This window comes from Pelobates fuscus, chromosome 5 (genome assembly GCF_036172605.1).
Source record: "Pelobates fuscus isolate aPelFus1 chromosome 5, aPelFus1.pri, whole genome shotgun sequence".
Taxonomy (NCBI): Eukaryota; Metazoa; Chordata; class Amphibia; order Anura; family Pelobatidae; genus Pelobates; species Pelobates fuscus.
In genome coordinates this window covers 352308806-352329030 of record NC_086321.1, presented here as the reverse complement: position 1 = coordinate 352329030, position 20225 = coordinate 352308806, and the positions used below count along the sequence as shown (strand labels likewise).

The window sequence follows — 20225 nt, the reverse complement described above, 5'->3', positions numbered from 1 at the left end:
CCCCCGTCAGCTCTGGGGTGACCGAGACCCCCCTCTCAGGTGGGGCCCCTCCTTGTGTGCGCTGTTCCACTTCCCTCCCTCCCCTATCAACCATGAGGAGATCTGAACCCCCCCCCAGGTAAATCCCCAGCATGGGAGCTCGTTTCACCCTCCTCCCCCCCTCCATGAAATTACTGTAAGCCACCCCCCTCCCAGGACTTCCGAGGTCCCTCCCCCCACCCCCAAGCGAGCCCGCCAAAAATACAAAGAGCGGGAAAATGCAGGGGGAAAAATAAAAGAAAAAGAGGGAGAAGGGAAAAAAAAAAAGATCACCACCGCCAGCCATGTCCCCGGACCTCCTGGGACTGAGTGTTAAGCGACCCAGACATCCCATCCCCACCCACCCAAATAAAGTCACAGGTTCCCCCCCGCATCCCCAGTCACTCTCCTGCCCCGCTTACATTCTCCAACCGTCCACCCATGTACTATACCCGGTCCGAATGTCAATGCCTCCGGGCTCTTGCCTCCTGCCACTCCGTCGGCAGGGGTGCTAGGTCGTCACCGGCCCCCTCTCTCTCCAACAGCTGAGCTGGAACTGGAACCTGGAGCTCCTGAAGGAACTTCTTGGGGTTGCCCCCCGGTGCCAAAATCTGGGCTCTCCCCCCGCGGAAAGCCAGCAGCTTGAACGGGTGGCCCCAGGCATAGCGCACTCTGGCCTCCCTGAGAGCTTCTGTGATCGCTCTCCACTCCCGGCGACGCTGCAGCGTGCTGGGGGCCAAATCTTGATACAGCTGCAGGGTAACTCCGTCATGGTGCAGTCCTCCATCTCTGCATTTCGTCATCAGGGCCTCCTTTGTGGTGAAGTGGAGGAACCTGATGATAACGTCGCGCGGGAAGTTGGGGTTCTGTCTCCGAGCCCGGAGAGCCCTGTGCGCCCGTTCGATGCACCATTGTGTTGCAGGTATGTCAGGCAGCAAGGGTCTGAACAGTGCCAGGAGTGTAGTCTCCAAGGGGCCCTCATCTTCTCTCTCCGGTAGCCCCCTCAAGCGGACATTGTTCCGACGGGAGCGATTTGTCATGTCTTCCATGGCCAGCTCCAAGTCTGCCACCTGGGTTTCCAGCCTGCGCACATGTGACACTACCGCGTTGTGCGCCAGAGTCGTGTCTTCAAGGCGCTCTTCCAGCCTCGCGGTCCTCTCTCCCACCGCAGAAATCTCAGCTCTGAGGACCGAGGTGGACCTCTCAATCTCCCCTGCCAGGTAGGTTTGGACTTCGGTTAGCTTAGTGAGGATTTGCGCTGCCTCACCCCCCTTGGGACTCGCGGCCCGTGGCCCGCGCGGTGAGGGGGAGCTAGGAGTCAGGCCCAAGTCGGCGCCATCTTGGCGCTCCGCAGTGCCTGCCTTTTGGACGGTCAGCATGTCCAGAACGGAGGTCCCGGGGTCAGGACCCTTCTTGTGTGGCTTCTTAGCACTTCTTTTCTCCATTTTATTTCGGAGTAGAGTGAGGTAAATTGCGTATTATTAGCTAAATACAGCGCTGTGGGAACGGAGCTCTAGCTAGTTGCGTCCAGCTCGTTCCCTGGTCAGGCCACCATACCTACTATTTTGACATAAATAACATCATAAACGAAGATTAGAATCAGAATTTTGCTTATAAATAGTTTTTTGCCTTAATTTCAACCCTAACAGTAATTCTAGCTGAGTGCTAAGCGTGATAACTGCAAGCCAGTCATTGTGATTGCATACCTTTGGTGTCTGTTAAAGGGTCTCTCCAGTGCCAGGAAAAAAAAGTTTTCCTGGCACTGTAGGTTCCCTCTACCTCCCACCCCCATCCCAATTTGCTGAGGGGGTTAAAACCCCTTCAGTGACTTGCCTGTATCCAGTGCCGATGTCCCTCTGTGTTGGTTCAGGGTCTGCCCATGCTCCTCCCCGCCGACGTCATCCGGCGGGGGAGACCTATTGCACATGTGTGTCTGCTGGCGGGGGAGACTTAAGGCGCATGCACGGCAATGCCGCGCACGCGCATTAGACCTACCTATAGGAAAGCATTGAAAAAAGCTTTCAATGCTTTCCTATAGGGATTTCAGCGATGCTGGAGGTCCTCACATAGCGTGAGGACGTCCAGCGACGTTATAACTTACTTTTCGTGTGCTCTAATCACGGAAGTGCCCTCTAGTGGCTGTATAGTAGACAGCCACTAGAGGAGGAGTTAACCCTGCAAGGTAAATATTGCAGTTAAGGAAAACTGCAATAATTACACTTACAGGGTTAAGGGTAGTGGGAGTTGGCACCCAGACCACTCCAAAGGGGAGAAGTGGTCTGGGTGCCTGGAGTGTCCCTTTAAGGTGATGCAGAGCGGTCACTGGGATTGGCTCCCACAGCGATTTTAAAGCGCCTGCACTCAAATCAAAGTTGCTGGACTGCCTCACTTGTGAAACTTCCACCAATAGTCCAATACATGCCAGGGAAGGCTTGTATTGGAGAAAGACATATATCCACATCTGCCTTATGCCAGTGGTTATTGGCGATCTGGGCTTTCCAATGGAGAGGATGATGCTGAAAGGCCTCACTTATGAGTCATGCAGCCTACTACAGGAGCCTTTTAAATGGCTGATGTTCAGGGTACTTGAACTGTCCTTAAGGGTATTCTCTGTATGTATGTGCCTATCACTAAGGGATTGAACATCAAGACCAAGAGGACTTGATAGAATCTTGGCAGTAGATTCTGCACACTGTTGAATGTTTTTACTTCACTGTGTCTGCATGCTGAGAAGTGTAAAACGTATTCATTTGTTTTTCTTCCGTTTCTCACAGGGCTACTATCCCTCGAATAAACCTGGTGTGGAACCCAAGAGACCTTGTCGTCCAATTAATCTCACTAACCTTATGTACCTGTCGTCGGCCAGTAATAGAGTTACTGTGACTTGGGGTAATTATGGAAAGGTGAGTGTTTACCAGCTACCTGTGAACTAGAGGTTTTGCAGAGAATTGTTTTTAATAAGATTAATGCAATTTGAAAACTTCTAACTGGGTAACTTTAAATTGATTCACCTTTTTGCATGCAATTTAAACTTCTCCTGCTGTAATCATTAAGGCGAAAATGTCCTGAAACTTCAAAAGTTAAAAGGTGCTTTTGCATTTTCCACGCACTTAAGTCTGAGAAGATTAACATCTTATTGATATAGATGGAAGTATAAAAATGTATTGAATAATTACACCGAATCATGTGTTAGTTGATTGGGAGAAAAAAAGCAAAGCTAAATATATAAACACTACTTGGTATAGAAACCTTTCCCTCCACTTTCCAATGAGACTCGGTGATGCATTTTGTTGGCTGTTAAAGGGTCTCTGTTGGCATTTTGATGGCTCTAGAGTCTAGATACACAAGTACATTTCAGTGAATTCAACTTTCCCCTTGTAGCTTAGACAGCAGGGTTTTACTGCAGCTCTACCTGGAATTAAAAACGGTTTATTTCACCACTCTGAGTTAGACTACACTTATGAATGTCAAAAGACTCACAAGCTTCAGACTATAATGCAATTTTTTATTTTTATCGTTTGACAAATTGGTAAAAGTTACAATTCTATGCGATCATTTATTTATTTATTTTTGTTGTGCGGATGGTCACAATAGAACAGACCCCACAACAGCGTATTTGAAGTTTCATACAGGTTAGACAGTGGCATGATAATTTGCACAGTTTTCATATTTAACATGCTTAGATAATCAGTTAGTTCGTCCGCGTAAGATTATATGAAAGAGCCTAAAATAAACGTGGTATTCATACATATCTGAGGTGTATAACGAGGTATCAGACGTGGTTGGTGCAAGCAACGTAGACATGAGTGGGGCGATCATTTTTATGCAGTTCAGTAGAGCTAAACTCAAGAGTCAACATTGCCATGAGCACCTGCCTTGCAAAGACTTCTCATTGAAGTCACTGTATTGATAAGTCTGTGATTGGACAGCCACAAAGTCTGGGCGGGGTTAGGAGAGGTCTTGCAAAGGCAGCAACCAAGACAACTCCTGCTTCTGCAAATAGTTTTTAGATTTACCCGATTGAAAAATACATAATTAAATGCATGTTTTCATTGGAGTTATATCTACTAAACAGTTTTAAAAGAAAAACTACCACAACAAGAGCACATAGTCTTAAATTAGAGGGGCAAAGGTTTAAAAATAATATCCGGAAGTTTTACTTTACTGAGAGGGTAGTGGATGCATGGAATAGCCTTCCAGCTGAAGTGGTAGAGGTTAACACAGTTAAGGAGTTTAAGCATGTGTGGGATAGGCATAAGGCTATCCTAACTATAAGATAAGGCCAGGGACTAATGAAAGTATTTAGAAAATTGGGCAGACTAGATGGTCAGAATGGTTCTTATCTGCCGTCACATTCTATGTTTCTATGTTTATTTTTGGGCAGTTTAGTGTCCCTTTGATACTAGTTTTCAGTATTTTGTTTTTATTTGGTTTATTGTATTCCAGTTTCAGAATAAACTTGAACTGAAATATATCATTAGGACACGTCGGCTAACTGAAATTATGGCAGAACTTAACACTGTAAATAATCGACCATATAATCCTATCAAGCTGTAAAAAATAAAAGAATAAAGAGGAAAATGTTGATGAATCTTAAAATTCAAAGGTGACTTTTTGAAAAGAGAAAATGGAGCTTGCGAAAATACGAAATGTATATATCCCTTATTATGCTTGGATCGCAAATTTGAATGGTGTATAAAGTTTCACACTAATAGCATTGTTTTAAATGGTTTCCTTATTTCCGTGTGTGTGCTTGTTTTTCCAAGTACATCTTGGCCAACATTACAGATCTTTTATATCTGTCGTTATTAGTGTGACTGTCTTGGATTAGCATAAAATTCAATGTTCCATATTTTAGCTGGTAGTGTTTGCTCTTGAAATACATATTACCACAAGCAGACTAACCTTTTGCACATTACAGTTCACAATCAGGTTTAATGAGCACAAAACATGTTTGTAGACAATAGTACAAGGGGTTGGACATTGTAGGACTACTGTAGTTTTGATGCCCAAAGGCCACATGCTGTTGTCTGGCTTCAATGCACCTTTGATTTAGAGAGTCCAAATCCCAGAGCACAATGTACGAACACCTGACTAACAAATGGTCTATAACACAAACTACAAGAACATATATTAATATCTAGTGGCTAATACTAGAGTAAAATATGGTTAAAGTGATTAATCGTATCTAAATATAGGATGCATTTTTGTCGCCATCAACAATAGAATGCAGAGTAAGTTCTTTAATTTAAGGAGAACAACCGACAGGAGTGCCAGTGTTGTCCTGTACAATGTGAATGTCTGGCTGGTAACCAATCCACTTTATGAATTGGTGTACTCCGCAATGTGGTTCGTTCCAAACAGTGGCTTTGACCTTTATTCTTGTCTAGCTGCCGAAACTCTCCTTCGTCCTGGTTTTCCCTTCAGAGATATTCTGCAGCATACAGTCAGTAGTGATGGAACATGTGCATTGAATGTGAGCAGGAGGTTAGTGATGCTTTATACTCTACCACATCATATAAACAACCATGAACATTTCCCCTAAGCTTATCTAAGTAGGACATAGCGGTCACTAGATCATGATCACTATAGGGTCTCTGGATCTCGACTAGACCAAGATTACCTTTTCTTTTGCTCTTTTTGAACATGCTTTGCAACTCTAGGCAATAATGAGGTGTGTGCCCCATATTAGGTGCATTGTTGCTTTTGAATAACCCAAGTCTGTGTCTTTTGGGCATATGCAGTCCAGATTATGTGGCTCCAGAGTGCTTAAAAAGTCAGAGCAGGGGGCGGGGCCTGGCCGCAGAAGGGAGCAGACGCATGTCGCTGCTGCTCCCGTAGCTGATCCGACTTCTTGCCGTTTATCGACTAGCGGAGACCGCGAGCTGGCTCAAGTAGGAACCCACTCGACGGCGGAATCCGAGACCTACAAATTGACACCACAAACGTGGATTTTGGCAGAGGGTCAGTGTCCATTAATGTTGCGGCCTACAAGCATGGCGGCGGCGGCGGGGGAGACGGCCGCTTTCCCGCCGTCCACAAGCACGGCAAGGCAGAATATGAGTTCCCGTTCCCCCCCCTATGGACCGGCGGGGGTAATCCCAGTCCCTACCACGATGACACACACTGCCCATCGACCTTCATTTACCCACTTAAGCCTGGGTTCTGGATGCTCCAGACCCGGCAACTTGCCTCCCCTCATGATACCGCATGGCGAGGGTCCTAAGCGAGAGACAAAACAAGATAAATCGAACCTGGCCAAGATGGCAACACAAGAGCGAGCTACTACTAAGCGATTACCCACTCAGCCTCCTAAGCACGCAATGGAATTTGTGACCCGGCTAAGCACTTACCTCCGGGCGAAGTTCAAAACCCGGAGGCAAAGCTACATACTAGCGATGAAGGAAGTAATGGCGTGGATACGCCCGGCCACCCGGCGCCATCTGCGGGTTAACCCACCTTGTAACCCACAAGCAGCCTCCAGAAGGAAGGAACACCGCTCAGCAAGACGGGAAACAGAAATGGGGTCCACGCACAGCAACGCCCGCGACCTCAAGCCCCAAAGCAGGACCCGGCGACCCACCCGTCCAACCTCCCACCCAGCAAAGCAATCAACACCAACTCAGCACAGAGGTAACCCTCCAGGCACTGACCAGCCTCACAAACTACACCCCTGGGACGCATGGGACCAGCACTCAGCAGCACCACCGGCAGACCCGATGGCACTGGCCTCACCCGACCATGAGATGAACTGTCCTCGATGGCTGGTAAGGGGTATTGGCTGAAGAACTCTGACTCCCTCGGCGCCTCCCCTGCGGCCCAGTACACAGACTGACCTGAGACAAACCTCAAGTAAACTCTGCCAGTATCGATCCAGCATGTGGTTTTTAATTGTTACCTCATACCATAGATAGCAGTGTTAACTTGTTAACTAACTGGATGTGTTCAGAACACCTTTACTATGCATGACTTCGCGATATCTAAAGTTTTGATCATTAATACTGTTAGCGCAACACTCGTTTTAATTGCAAATGATAGCAAAGCTGTTTTATGTATTATGTTTTATATATCTCTATGATGTCTCATGCTACACTAGAACACCCACCCTGCACGGCCTACGCTTGCGCCGAGCACTTCCATAGCGCTATGTTTAGCGGTACTACCATCCTAGCAAGTACCTTGCAATACAGCGACACAGACCATAACGGCCTATACGGTACCCTGGTACCCATTACAGCGAACACACGCCACCCCACGCCACTTTACACATAATTCTCTTACAAGCATGGAACTAAAGTCACAGACATAGCCCTCATCAAAAAGCGCAGAGCAAACCAGTAAATATCGATGTTATAAGTATCCAATACTGACCCTAGATATGTGTAAGCTTTCTTACATAAAAAAAATTGTGCACTGTTTAAATGCCATAACTGTACTGTAACGATGACATGCTTCGGCTTACAAACGCTGTTGTGGCGAGGTAAGCTGTCTTGTAACCTTTACGCACGCAAAAATAAAGAATTAAAAAAAAAAAAAAAAAAAAAAAGTCAGAGCAAACTGTTATGGCATGAAAACATATGTGGCTTGTCTCCTAAAAGATTGAAGGGTAAATGTTTTGGTTTTTAAGAAACTGTAAATTAAAACCAATCCCCAAGTTCCTGTTAAAAGTTTAAACGGACTGCTTTACTTGGATGGTTGACATCAGCACTACTTGTACAATTTATCTTTTAAAACTTCTCTGGTGCTTGCTTGCCAGAACTTGTTGTGGAAGATGCCAAAACTGTCAAGATCTTCCACAAATTGTGAATCTGCATGTATACCAAAGGTATCTGGTGACTGTAAAGATACCTGTGACAGTAGACGTCAATGATTTATGGATTAGGACAATGGGGTCAACCAGTAGACTCCCTTCCTAGTGAAAGCTTTAAAAATAAAAAAACGGAAGTCTCTTTACAACAACATTGGGTGGGTGGGGTGGAATAATACAAGATCCCTAAGCTTTTTAGAGCAGTCCCTGGACCTTGAATGTGTGATTTTGTCTGACATAGGCTTGTTGGGATCACCAATATCCTTGCAGGCTAGGACTGTTGGTGTTCATATGTATAATTTAGTTTGGAAGGTGTATCTTTTGTGGTCTTCTTCCTACGGTTCTTTTACAAGTTGTTCTGTTTTTCGGGGGGGGGGAGGCATTATGGTGGACCTCAGTTTTAGAATTAGTCTCTACTTAGAAAATAATTTAAGAAGTCCAAACACAAAAACAGAATAACTTAAAAACATTGTCAAAACGTCTCCTTTTTTATAGTCATGTGATAAAAATAAAGGGCAGTGACAGGTCAAAATAGTCATAAAATATATTTATTTGAGTTTAACTCCGTAGCTACCATTGTATGACCTGTGACATCTGTCCACTTAACATCATGTACTCAACCCCTAATGATAGACCCCATTCAATCGAGGGTTACCCATAAAATACAGTCAGATGCAATACAGACACCCATTTTCTACAAAGAACCCAGTACAAAAAACAGATTAAAATGCACAGCTCTGAGTGTAATACAGATACTCCTACAATTAACACAGCTGGGCTCAACACAGATACATAGAGCTGGGTAGACTACATAAATACCCATACAACAGGCAGAGCTGACACACCATACAACCTGCTGACACAGGAGATTTCGTGAGATTTGTCCCATGTGTTTTTTTTTGTTTTTTTTTTACATGCCTAGTTGCTCTCAAACAGCCACCAATGAGGGGGGGGAGGGACGCTGCAAAATTGACACCTATTACAGAATTAGACTTGGTTTTACTCAATTTTTGGGGGACACAGGCAATGTAATTTTTTTTTTCTTTTTAAGCTTTATTTTTGTTATGTACAGATTAACAAACTGCCTCAGTACGCCACAACAGCGGTGTCAAGGTATATAGAAATTCAAAATGAAATACCAATACAAGGTGTGACATTTGCTATTTAGGCACAATTTTTGTTTTAAGGTAAGATAGAGAAATGTCAGGCTAGTGAGAGAGAGAAATGTCAGGCACAGCAGGAATGATACTTTGGCATGTTTTAGGCATGAGTTAGTTGAGGAGCCCATGTTGCATGCGACTGCTTGTCATGGAGGTCAGGCCCCACCCCCATTTGTTTGTTTTTTAATGTATGGTGTGAAAAAGAGGAGCAAATAAAAGAATTAAATGAATCTCTTGTGTTTCAAAATGTTGCTATTTAGGGATCCCATATATTTAACGATTTGTGCAGGGTGGTGTGAATCAGTGCAGTTAATTTTGCCATCACAGTGTATCTTTCAAATGTTAAAATATAGATCACTGGTGTCCAGCAGAAGGCCTCCAAGTGTCTGACAATACCAGTGTCTCGGTGCCAAACACTTGTGATATGCTTATGATTTCTTGATCTATGCATTCCTATTAAGCGCGGCAATGAAATTATCGTGGTGGCGTTATAGTACCAGTTTAATGACTTACCAGCAAGGGAACCATAGCAGTGTGCTAATCCATACACTAAGTATTAGTGTGTTTGAGGGATACTTGCCTTCATGGTCATGTGAACTCCAAGTCCTGCTACTTTCAGCCAGACACCTCATGGTTGGTTAATAGTCACTTAAAAGCAAGTAGTACTTGAGACTCTAACTTTACTGTAATAGCGGTACTTTAAAAGTTCTACTTTATTTGTGTGTAGCATAATTTCTGACGCTCTGCGTATAAAATGTATAATTTTAATAGAAACATGTAACAAGCATACATTTATTTATTGTATTTCTTTTCCATTTGAGATTGTGCCTTCCTTCTCTTTTTAACCCCTTAAGGACCAAACTTCTGGAATAAAAGGGAATCATGACATGTCACACATGTCAGGTGTCCTTAAGGGGTTAAGCCGCCTGCTTGGAATATATACCATAAACAAGTGGTTTTCAACCACTGGTACGTGGACCGGCAATAAATTTCCGCAAAATATTTGCCCGGTGCTATGATCATAGCACCGGGAACCGTGCCTCCCTCTCCCTTGCCGGCTCTGCAGCACCGGAAGGGAGATAAGTGATCTCCCTCTCCGGCCCGCTCACAATGTAATGCTGGCAGCTCCGCTGGTTCTCTTCTCACGAGCTTGGATCTTTGTCGCAGTTACCACAGCAACTATCCAAATCCTGCGAGAGTGAACTCTAGTAGCTCCTAAGGTTGCTGGGACCGCAAGGGCCATTCCCCCGGAACACCAGGGATTGCAGGAAATGTCCCTTTTCCCAGGCAAATGTAAGCAGGGGAGGGAGAGAGAATATATATAAATAATAATAATATATGTATATATATCTATCTGACACCCCCCCCCCCCCCCCCCCGGTATTTATTTCTGGCTGATGCTGGTCCAGAAAATGTCTCCTCCTTTCGCTGGGCCGCGGGTGCTAAAAGGTTGCTGAACACTGACTTAAACTATTTACTAATTGCAGTTTGTTTTCCTCTTATCATTTATTTTGTTCATACAGTCCTTTTGTTTTTTCTAATTACAGAAAATGTCAAATCCAGCTGCCAAAAGATTCTATTCAGATTGGAAAGATAGTTTAAATCAATGGTTTAAAATATACTTTATGTATTAGGCATTCCAGAACTTAAAATTATGATGTATCTAAATGTTTGTTCTTAAACATTGTGTATTTGTGTATGTATAATCTTTTATGTTAAATCGCAATTGTCTTTTTAATTCTTGTTTTTCATTCCCAGAGTTACTCAGTGGGTCTGTACCTGGTAAGACAAAGGACTTCAGCTGAACTCTTGCAGAGGTTGAAAACTATTGGTGTCAAACACCCTGAGATATGCAAGACTCAAGGTAAGAAAAAAGGCAATACTGTACTGTGCAGAGTTGACACTTTTTATGTTTATGCTTTGAAGCAGTGGTGTTCATGTTCCTCCCATATCTTTTCAGTCCGAGAGAAGTTGCGTCTGGACCCGGACAGTGAGATAGCCACCACAGGAGTCAGAGTATCCCTGATATGTCCGGTAAGATTTACAAGGAGAAACCATGCGAAAATTCAGCAATAAAGAGTTCAGAGAAGTCGGTCCTCTAAACAGCTAGCTGATCCTGGACTGCAATATAATAAAACTTGCTAGTACTTTGCCAAGACTTCACTGAGAACCTGCCAACGTCATCTAATCTAATAAATGAAGGCTAATTAACAATTTAACAAATTAGGGGAAGTTACTAAAAGTGGTAGGCACATAATCCAATCAAGGGCGATGATGGGGAGGGTTAGTCCTACAGACCTAACTAAACAAGTCATTCAGTTACTTCATTGTTTAACATCAAATGCACTAGGTTTGTCCAAGCGTTCCAGGTTCTTTATTGTATGGCTCTGTAAAACTATATACTACTTTAATGAAGATTAGGTTTAATGGTTAGGTTGCAGTTTATTATGGTAGATGTTCTGATTTTTTTTTTTCTAGTCTGTTTTGTTTGCTGCAGGGTTGTGTGCTTCAACTCGATTTGTAAAATCTGACTCCTTAATTTATGGCACCTCCAGCTATTCATATACACTAATGGCTAAATTGTGGAATCCATTTGGATAATTGGTATTTCTAAGGTTTGGCTCAATAACAAGTCCTTTTTTGAGAAAAAAAAATAAAAAATTTTGTCTTTTTTTTTATAAATATTTTTTTATATCCTATTAGAAAGGTAATGTCATGCAGTATGTAGTGTTAAATTAGCTGTATTCCATCAAAGTTAAAGATAAATAATGGAAAAAAGAACACATCTGCTTTTTGTAACATGAAGGGGATTTGCTTGACTCAAAACGGACACTCTGAGCAATCCAATCTTATTTGTCAATCAGGTGTTATGACACCGATAGTGTTCATATGTCTGCTCTCCGAGCTAATAGAACTCCTACTCTGTTATGAGTGGTTTTTGTTTACTGGTTTGTTGGCCATGGAATTTTCTATTCCGTAATAACTTCGTCATCTTAACAAGATACACAGTTTACCGAGTGAAAAGAGCTGACTGGTAACCTATAAAGTGATGTAAAATAACTATTTCATAAGAAAAGTAGCTGTAAGTCTAAAGAAAGGAGTTATTTCTAAACGGTGAGTTTTAAATTAAGTCTGCAAATACCTCTGGTAAAGGTAGGAAAAGATGCACAACAGCATGTAGTGATAGAAGAATTAAAACCTGTGTTTAAGTGACAGAATAAAATGATCTGAGCCAATCAATGGAAATGTAATTGTGTGGTTTGAAGATGGTTGCTAGCACAACGTTAGCTGCCAAGACAGACTTTGGTTTAAATTCTAGAATTCCAAAGAAAAAGCCATTTCTATCTTCCAAACAAGGAAGAGATTAGAATGGTCTAAAACACTGTTACTTAGTTGGAGGAACAATGGGATGCTCACCTGGAGTGATGAGACAAGAATATCAATATTTGCTAGTGATAGCATAAAGTACGTGAGCAAATGAATAGGTCCTAAATACATTGCAGGTACCAGGAAGCATTCAGTTAGCATCATGATCTCCAGTTGTATGACAACAAAAGGTGTGGGCTGATTATATGGATCGTAATGTAAATGACAAAAAATAAATCTGCAGTGTACTTGAGCGGCAACTGAAGCCTTCGACATGTGATCCTTTCAAGGATAATGAAGCCTATACATTGCAGCAGAATTCAGTTGTCCTTTTGCTGCTCTGTGGAATAAGTGATTTCAGGAAAATTATAATACAGTGCTAAAATGGCCAGTATTGGCCCTGACCTATAAAACCCATTTTAAAATGTAATTATTTATTTTTAATAGTGTTGCATTGCATTTTGCATTAAATTGGCTTTCTAATCTATAATGTATTATTCTAAAGGACTGTTATGAACAAATGAACCTTCAGAAATAAACACTTTCCACAACTTTGGCCACTGGTGTACAATTATATTTTGATTACCAGATTACAGTTAAGTACAAGTCAGACACCACCGAACCATGCACACTCGGGTACTTGAGAAAAGAATTGTTTGAGTGTGTTTATACTATACAAACTCCACAGCACCGTTTCGGTTACTAAAGCCAGTATAATCTTTAATTAGCTTCCAACAGTTTTGTTAAGCGTTCAGTATTTCAGTTTTCCTACACACTGTATTTGAATCATACATTTGAAGTCCCCATCTGCCTTCATTTTTCCACAAGCGCGCTTCATATGTTTTTTATTTTGTAGTTGGTGAAGATGCGCTTGACTGTACCCTGCCGTGCAGAGACCTGTGCTCACCTCCAATGCTTTGATGCAGTCTTCTACCTGCAAATGAATGAAAAGAAACCAACATGGATGTGTCCAGTGTGCGACAAACCTGCCCAATATGACCAGCTTATTATAGATGGGTGAGCATTGTATCTTGGTTTATTTAGGGACTGTGACGGTAACGTTTATGTGAGATTGGTAAGAGCTCAATTGTCTTTGTTTTAGGCTCCTATCAAAGATACTCAGTGAATGCCGAGATGCAGATGAGATAGAGTTCATGGTGGATGGATCCTGGTGTCCTATAAAAGCAGAAAAAGAGAGGAGCTGTAGCCCTGTCTGCCCTATTCTGGATTTGGGTAAGATGATTGTCTTTTACCTTTCATTTAGCACGGCTTGTCTTGCCACAAATGCTTTGTTTTCTCTCATTTTGTCTTAATCTCCAATGCCAGTTTATATAAACGTTGTTTTCTTAAGTGGACTAGTGTTTAATGCTGTTGTTTTTTTCCCCCCTTGTGGCAGGTTCTCCTGAAATTACAGCAAAACTTCCCCCTCCAAGCAACCCAATATCCAATGAGAATGGAAAGCCTGGGCCAGATGTAGTGGACCTAACACTTGATAGCACTTCATCTTCATCATCCTCTTCTGAAGAAGAGGAGGAAGAGGAAAGTCCTCCACAGAAGAGGCGATGCTTTGAAAAAGGACTTCTGTCAGCCTGCTGATGTCCTTCACCACCAATTAGACTAAAAACCACACATTGCAGGCATAGACACAGGGTGGGGGTTGTGTCCCCAGTCCTATGAAACCCTTTATGAATCACTACTTTCTCAAAGTCCCTTTCACCTATTAAACCCAGTAAGAGGCATAGAAAATCACGTTCAGCTGGAAATGGGTTAAATATTAATCCAATTAATGTCCACTCTTTGAACCTTTTTTTTTTTTCCCCTTTTCTTTAATTGCTATTCTAAACTGATTCTCGGGAGAGGGCTTGGAATACAGACTCAAAAGGGAGATGACCATTCCATGCATCCTTTGTGACCATCTCCTATTCCTCCCTTCCGCCAGCTTGTACTATTAGACAGCGTATTCCCTTGTCTGCTTTGTGATGTACTCTGGAGGGGTTGTAATGATAAACAAGATAGTGTTTGCTCATTATAAGAGCTATCGAATGGTGTGAATATGTTGGTGGAGAAGATGGACTTCAGAAGAGTATTGAGCTATAAATCCTTAGATCTAGGATTGTGTCTGCAATTGAGGAAGTAGAGAAGCAGTTTGTGTTTAGTTCTCCTGTTACAGAAATGTAAGGGGAAACACGCTTTTATTCATTGTCCATAGTGATATGCAAAAAGCGGGTGTGTTTATATTTTCTTGGGCAATACCTGGGTGGAAGGGTCTACGCAATGCTTTCAATTCAACTACCTCTCTGCTATTCAGGTTTTATTTCTGTGTTAAGGGGAGAGGTTATTGCTGCTCTACACACGTTCTCTTCCCTTTTTACATCTTCCACTCGAAACGCCACCCTGCTGTCTATAATACAAAATTTTGAACGCACCCACTATTGTCTCATTGTTCTCAAAATTTTTCACTCAGAACCTTTTGTTCAACATTTTGGGTGGAAAATTAGTTCTGGATGGGCACACTCCTACGACCCACAGTTTAGGGTAAATGTTCTAAAATGCCGTGCAGAGATCTTACTGGTCATTCCCATTATAGAGAAGCAGGGGGTGCACAGTAAAAAAAATATCCTGTTCTCATGCTACTGTTCTGACTTTTTTTTTTGGTTGTTTTTTTTATGTGCTACAAGGAATCATACATAACCACCACACCTGGAAAAAAAAAACGGTTTTGTTTTGGGGTGTTGTTTTTTTTTGTTTTTTTTTAAATTAATTAATATAATTGAAATACCTTTTATCTGGGCTACCACTTTAGAATTGGGGATTTAAAAAACACAGAAAAAAGGTCTCTCTTTATAGAACCTGTAACTTGATGGTTTTCATTCCTTTGTTCCCAGATTGTTTTGTTTTTTCCTTTTTGTATGTCTTGTTTATTGTGGTAATATATTGCAGGATATGATGCAGCTAGTTCAGGATCCGCCTCAGCATGATATCATTGCCTTTCCTTTTACTTGTTTAACAGAATTGCTTTTAAACCTTTCTGAGCAGTCTCCGGATTCTGGAGCAGTTTTATTTTTTTTATTTTTTTTTTTTAAATGGTAATTTGTTTGCAAAATCTTTTGAAACTTTTTTTTTTATTTTATTCCATTATCTCTGTACATTCCCCCTGAAGATAAGAGTAAAAAAAACACTCATGAAGATAGTGTTTGTTACAATAAAATTATTTACAATTACACATGCTGTGTAAGTATGTTCCCCAAATATGTTTATCCATGCAGATAGATAATCCACACTAAACCTCGTTTGAAATATAACTTTTTAGATTTGTACCTTAGTTTGGCAAGCTGCATCTAATGGGTATATAACTCATCTTCCACCTCTATCTTCTGCAAATCCTGCACTGTGTATACAATTGGTTTTGTTGAATGAAAGTAGAGCCTAAACATATAGTTGGGTTCTATCATTTAAAATCTAGATTGTTATCCAAATACTTTGCATAGACCCCATGGCACTTGACTACTGAAAAATCTAACCACAACCTCAACATATAGCGCCCTAAACTTCTAGAATGCTTGCATTGTCCTGCTCAGTTTAACCCCCCCCCCCGTGTTTATTTTATAGTCCTTAAGTGGGGCTAACTGTATCCTTTGTAATTTGAAAGCAATGCATTGCCTTGCCAAGTCAAACTGTATGGACTGCTGAGTTGCGTGGATGTGACCTATTGAATAATTGCATCTGTTCAGCAGTTGTGAAAAAGTACATATATCTTGCTGTTAAAATGGAGTGAGAAGTATTAAAATAGAACATTTAATGTTAAAAAAAAAAAAAAATGATTATGTATAAAGAGCATTTCTGGGAAAAGTTCTAAAATGGAGCATTTGGGTGGAAAATTCAGTTTTTTTTTTTTTTGGTTTTTTTTATGGTGATTGCTCCACATTTCAATTTAGAAAAATGTTTTGTCTTAATTTTTTCTATTTTTCCATAACATACTTTGTCTTCTTAATCAAGGATGTAGGTGACCAGACCATTGTCTTCTCTCATCTCGTATTTATCATTGGATTAAATTACATTCTATCCCGTATAACGTTAGCTCATGGATGTAAGGCTTTTCACAACCTTCCTATTACATCGATGAAAAAGACTTCCATTCTTTGACGTTTTCTACCATTTCATTGACCATGCCTTGTCTCACATTAAAGCTTTTGTGGCTCTTGCCTAGAGAAACATGTTGCATTTCTTCCTTATAACTGTTAATTCCTGGACAATTCATGCCCATCTGTGCTTAGTCATCATCCCTCTTTGTATCCTAGCAAAAAGATATATATATTTTTTTGGTTGAAGCTCACCTGATTTTACACTGATCTTGAAGGATGACTTCTTGGTATTCATCCAGCATGTACGATAAACTGCTCCCCTAAGATAACCTTGCATTGACCTTTAATATGCTTGTACATAGTTGTTGCCTATTCGGTGCCTCTTTTCTAGTGTAAATAAACCCAGTTTGGCTAGACTCTTCCATTCATTTTATACAATTTGTAGTCTCTTTTTACTCTTCCCTGCTACATATCTTTCTAAATGTTGCCCAGAAAACTCTGCTCTCCCTAACCGTAAAATGTCACACACTACTCTTACATCAGTATATTTTTCATAACTGAAGATCAAAGTAACTACTTTTTTTTTTTTTCTCTTTATATGATATATGTGGCTTTTATGATACATGGTGTTTTGACTCCAGTAGATCTCATCTTGTTGGCATGAGATGTGCAAATCTGAATGCTGTTAGCAGTCTGTGGTTTTGTTCATACCGCTTAAGATTTAGTGGGAACGATGTAGGAGATCTAATTGATATTGTTGGGTTTGGTTTATTTTTTTCTTCTTGTGCAGCAGGTTTATTTTTAACTTTATTTTATAGCTCCTTTTACCCAGATTGCTTTAAAGATTGGCGACAATGGGTTACTTGGTGCAAAAATAGTAAGATGACTCATGACCTTAAGCAAAATATATACCTTCAGGTTAATTGTGTCAAACAAATGGAGCTATACACTCTAAAGGGGGAGGGAGAGACATATTGCTATTTTATAAGGACTTTTCTTTTTGAAAAAAGCTTTACTGGACATAAATTGACGGAGGCATTTAGCGGTCAGATGTTCCTAGAACTAAAGTTATAGGAGCAGCTAAAACAGTTTGAAAAACTGGTAAATACAGTTAAAGAGCCACTCCAGGCACCCAGACCACTTCTGCCCATTGGAGTGGTCTGGGTGCCAACTCTCACTACCCTTAACCCTGCAACTGTAATTATTGCAGTTTTTTTTTTTTTATAAACTGCAATAATTACCTTGCAGGGTTAACTCCACCTCTAGTGGCTGTCTACTAGACAGCCACTAGAGGGCACTTCCGTGTGCATAGCACAGGAAACCTGTGCTAGAGCGTCGCTGGACGTCCTCACGCTATGTGAGGACCTCCAGCGTCGCTCAATTCCCCATAGGTTTCCTATGGAGATCTCTAATGCTGCGGATGCGCATTAGGTTTCCTCAGCCGGTGGGCGGGAGCAGAAACCACCGCTGGGGATGGGTGGTGGGAGGGAGAGGGGACCTGATGCGTTTTCCTGGCACTGGAGAGTCCCTTTAAAATTAAAAAGGGTAAAAACTATAAAATACATATAATTTTTTTTTTTTTAATGCAATGTTAAACACAAATACCAGCCAAGCCATAAGACTTGCTTGTACCACAGAAATCTCACTTTAACAGTACTCTAACTAATGCAAAGGATTCTGGGTAGGCGTATGCAAATGAGCTCAACAAAGAACCACATTTGTGCCTAATAATTCCACTTTATATATGGATTCCTTGGAGTATGTACCAGCTTTGAAACAACCCAGGAAGCGGTGCAATGCCACATAGAGAGATATACTGTACACATTTCATTTTTTGGTGTTTATTTTTATATTTTATTGAATTAGTGCATCTGGTGGAAAAGAGTGATTAGTTAATTTGTTGCTTTGGAAGCAATGAAGACATACCTTTTAATCCTCTGCCTAAATCTTGTGTCCCAGGGGCATTACAGTGTATTTAAAGGGACACTATAGTCACATGAACAACTTTTTGCTTAGTGAAGCAGTTTTGGTGTATAGAACATGCTCCTGCAGCCTCATTGCTCAATCCTCTGCCATTTAGGAGTTAAATCCCTTTGTTTATGAACACTAGTCACACCTCCCTGCATGTGACTTGCACAGCCTTCCATAAACACTTCCTGTAAAGAGAGCCCTATTTAGGCTTTCTTTATTGCAAGTTCTGTTTAATTAAGATTTTCTTATCCCCTGCTATGTTAATAGCTTGCTAGACCCTGCAAGAGCCTCCTGTATGTGATTAAAGTTTAATTTAGAGATTGAGATACAATTATTTAAGGTAAATTACATCTGTTTGAAAGTGAAACCAGTTGTTTTTTTCATGCAGGCTCTGTCAATCATAGCCAGGGGAGGTGTGGCTAGGGCTGCATACACTGAAACAAAGTGATTTAACTCCTAAATGACAGTGAATTGAGCAGTGAAATTGCAGGGGAATGATCTATACCAGGGGTAGACAACCTTTTAGCAGCACTGTGCCGATATAGGATTGTGATGTCCCGTAGCGTGCCGGTCCTATTTTTTTATAAATCGAGGTGTGTATGCTGCCGTATTCTGCTTGTGTTATTTTTACTGTAATTGCTTTGTATCGTTGTATTTGTGCATATATGCAAGCTGTCTTTAATAATGACTGGACCCTGGGCAAAGCATTTGCTTAGGGCCCCCTGGACCCTGTCCCCCCTTCCCAGGCATGCAATCACGTCCTCCACCTCAACACAGTGGTGGACCTAAAAGTAGAGAGGTGCAAGAATTCTTGGCAGTCTCCCTGTTGCACGGGTGATTAAAAGGTAGATCCCCATCTGTCGTGCAACTCGAGAAACTCTACCATTTACTCATGTTTGCAGGTCTGTATTTAGCACTAAGCAGTATTTGTGTGTTTTTGTGGAATGTTTGTATGTGGTGTTGGCATGATTGCAAGCACACACACACACACACAGATATACTGACACACACAGAGACATACTGACATACACACAGACATGCTGTCATACAAACATACTGACACACACATAGACATGCTGACATCCACACATACTGACACGCACACAGATATACTGACACAGATATACTGACACGCACACAGATATACTGACACAGATATACTGACACACACACAGACATACTGACACACACACAGACATACTGACACACACACAGACATACTGACACACACACAGACATACTGACACACACACAGACATGCTGACACACAAAGACATGCTGACACACAAAGACATACTGACACACACACACACACACACACACATACTGACACACACACACACACACATACTGACACACACACACACACTGACAGACATACTGACACATACATACACTTTAAAACTCACCCTCCAGTTTCCTGCTGGTGGCTGAAGGCGTTGGGAGTTGGGGTCTAGAGCTCTTGGCCAGCCCCCCTTCAATCTGCCTACTCTTCTTTCCTGCGCGCTCCTCTCTTTGTGGGAGGAAGTGATGCGTGGCCGTCACTTCCTCCCAGCCTGCTGCCGAAAAGCAAGGGGCCCGCTCGTGCTGTTAAAGCACCTCAGCGTGTGACCGGGTCCCTGCTGACAGAAGCCCAGCGGATGGTCCTTTGTGCATGGGCCACCCGGTGGGCCTCCTTAGTGTGCAGATTACCAGCCAGAGGGTTAGAAATAGTTGAGGCCAGCAGGGCTCACGGTGCAGCTGCCCAGTTTGCCCCGCGTTAAAGAAGGCCCTGCGTATATGAGCTATTATATTGTTTATGTTCATGAGTAGTTTATGGTA

General features: G+C 41.8%; 1 protein-coding gene across 1 annotated transcript in view; it reads left to right on the top strand.

The window, feature by feature from the left end:
• Nucleotides 1–16849, top strand: part of PIAS4 (protein inhibitor of activated STAT 4) — a 43741-nt gene extending 26892 nt beyond the window's left edge. The window contains exons 6-11 of the mRNA XM_063455941.1: nucleotides 2793–2921; nucleotides 10744–10849; nucleotides 10946–11019; nucleotides 13208–13368; nucleotides 13454–13584; nucleotides 13748–16849. Of these exons, the coding sequence (XP_063312011.1) occupies nucleotides 2793–2921; nucleotides 10744–10849; nucleotides 10946–11019; nucleotides 13208–13368; nucleotides 13454–13584; nucleotides 13748–13947 (801 nt within the window). The 3' untranslated portion in view covers nucleotides 13948–16849. The remainder of the gene's footprint in view (nucleotides 1–2792; nucleotides 2922–10743; nucleotides 10850–10945; nucleotides 11020–13207; nucleotides 13369–13453; nucleotides 13585–13747) is intronic.
• The last annotated feature ends 3376 nt before the right edge of the window (nucleotides 16850–20225 follow it).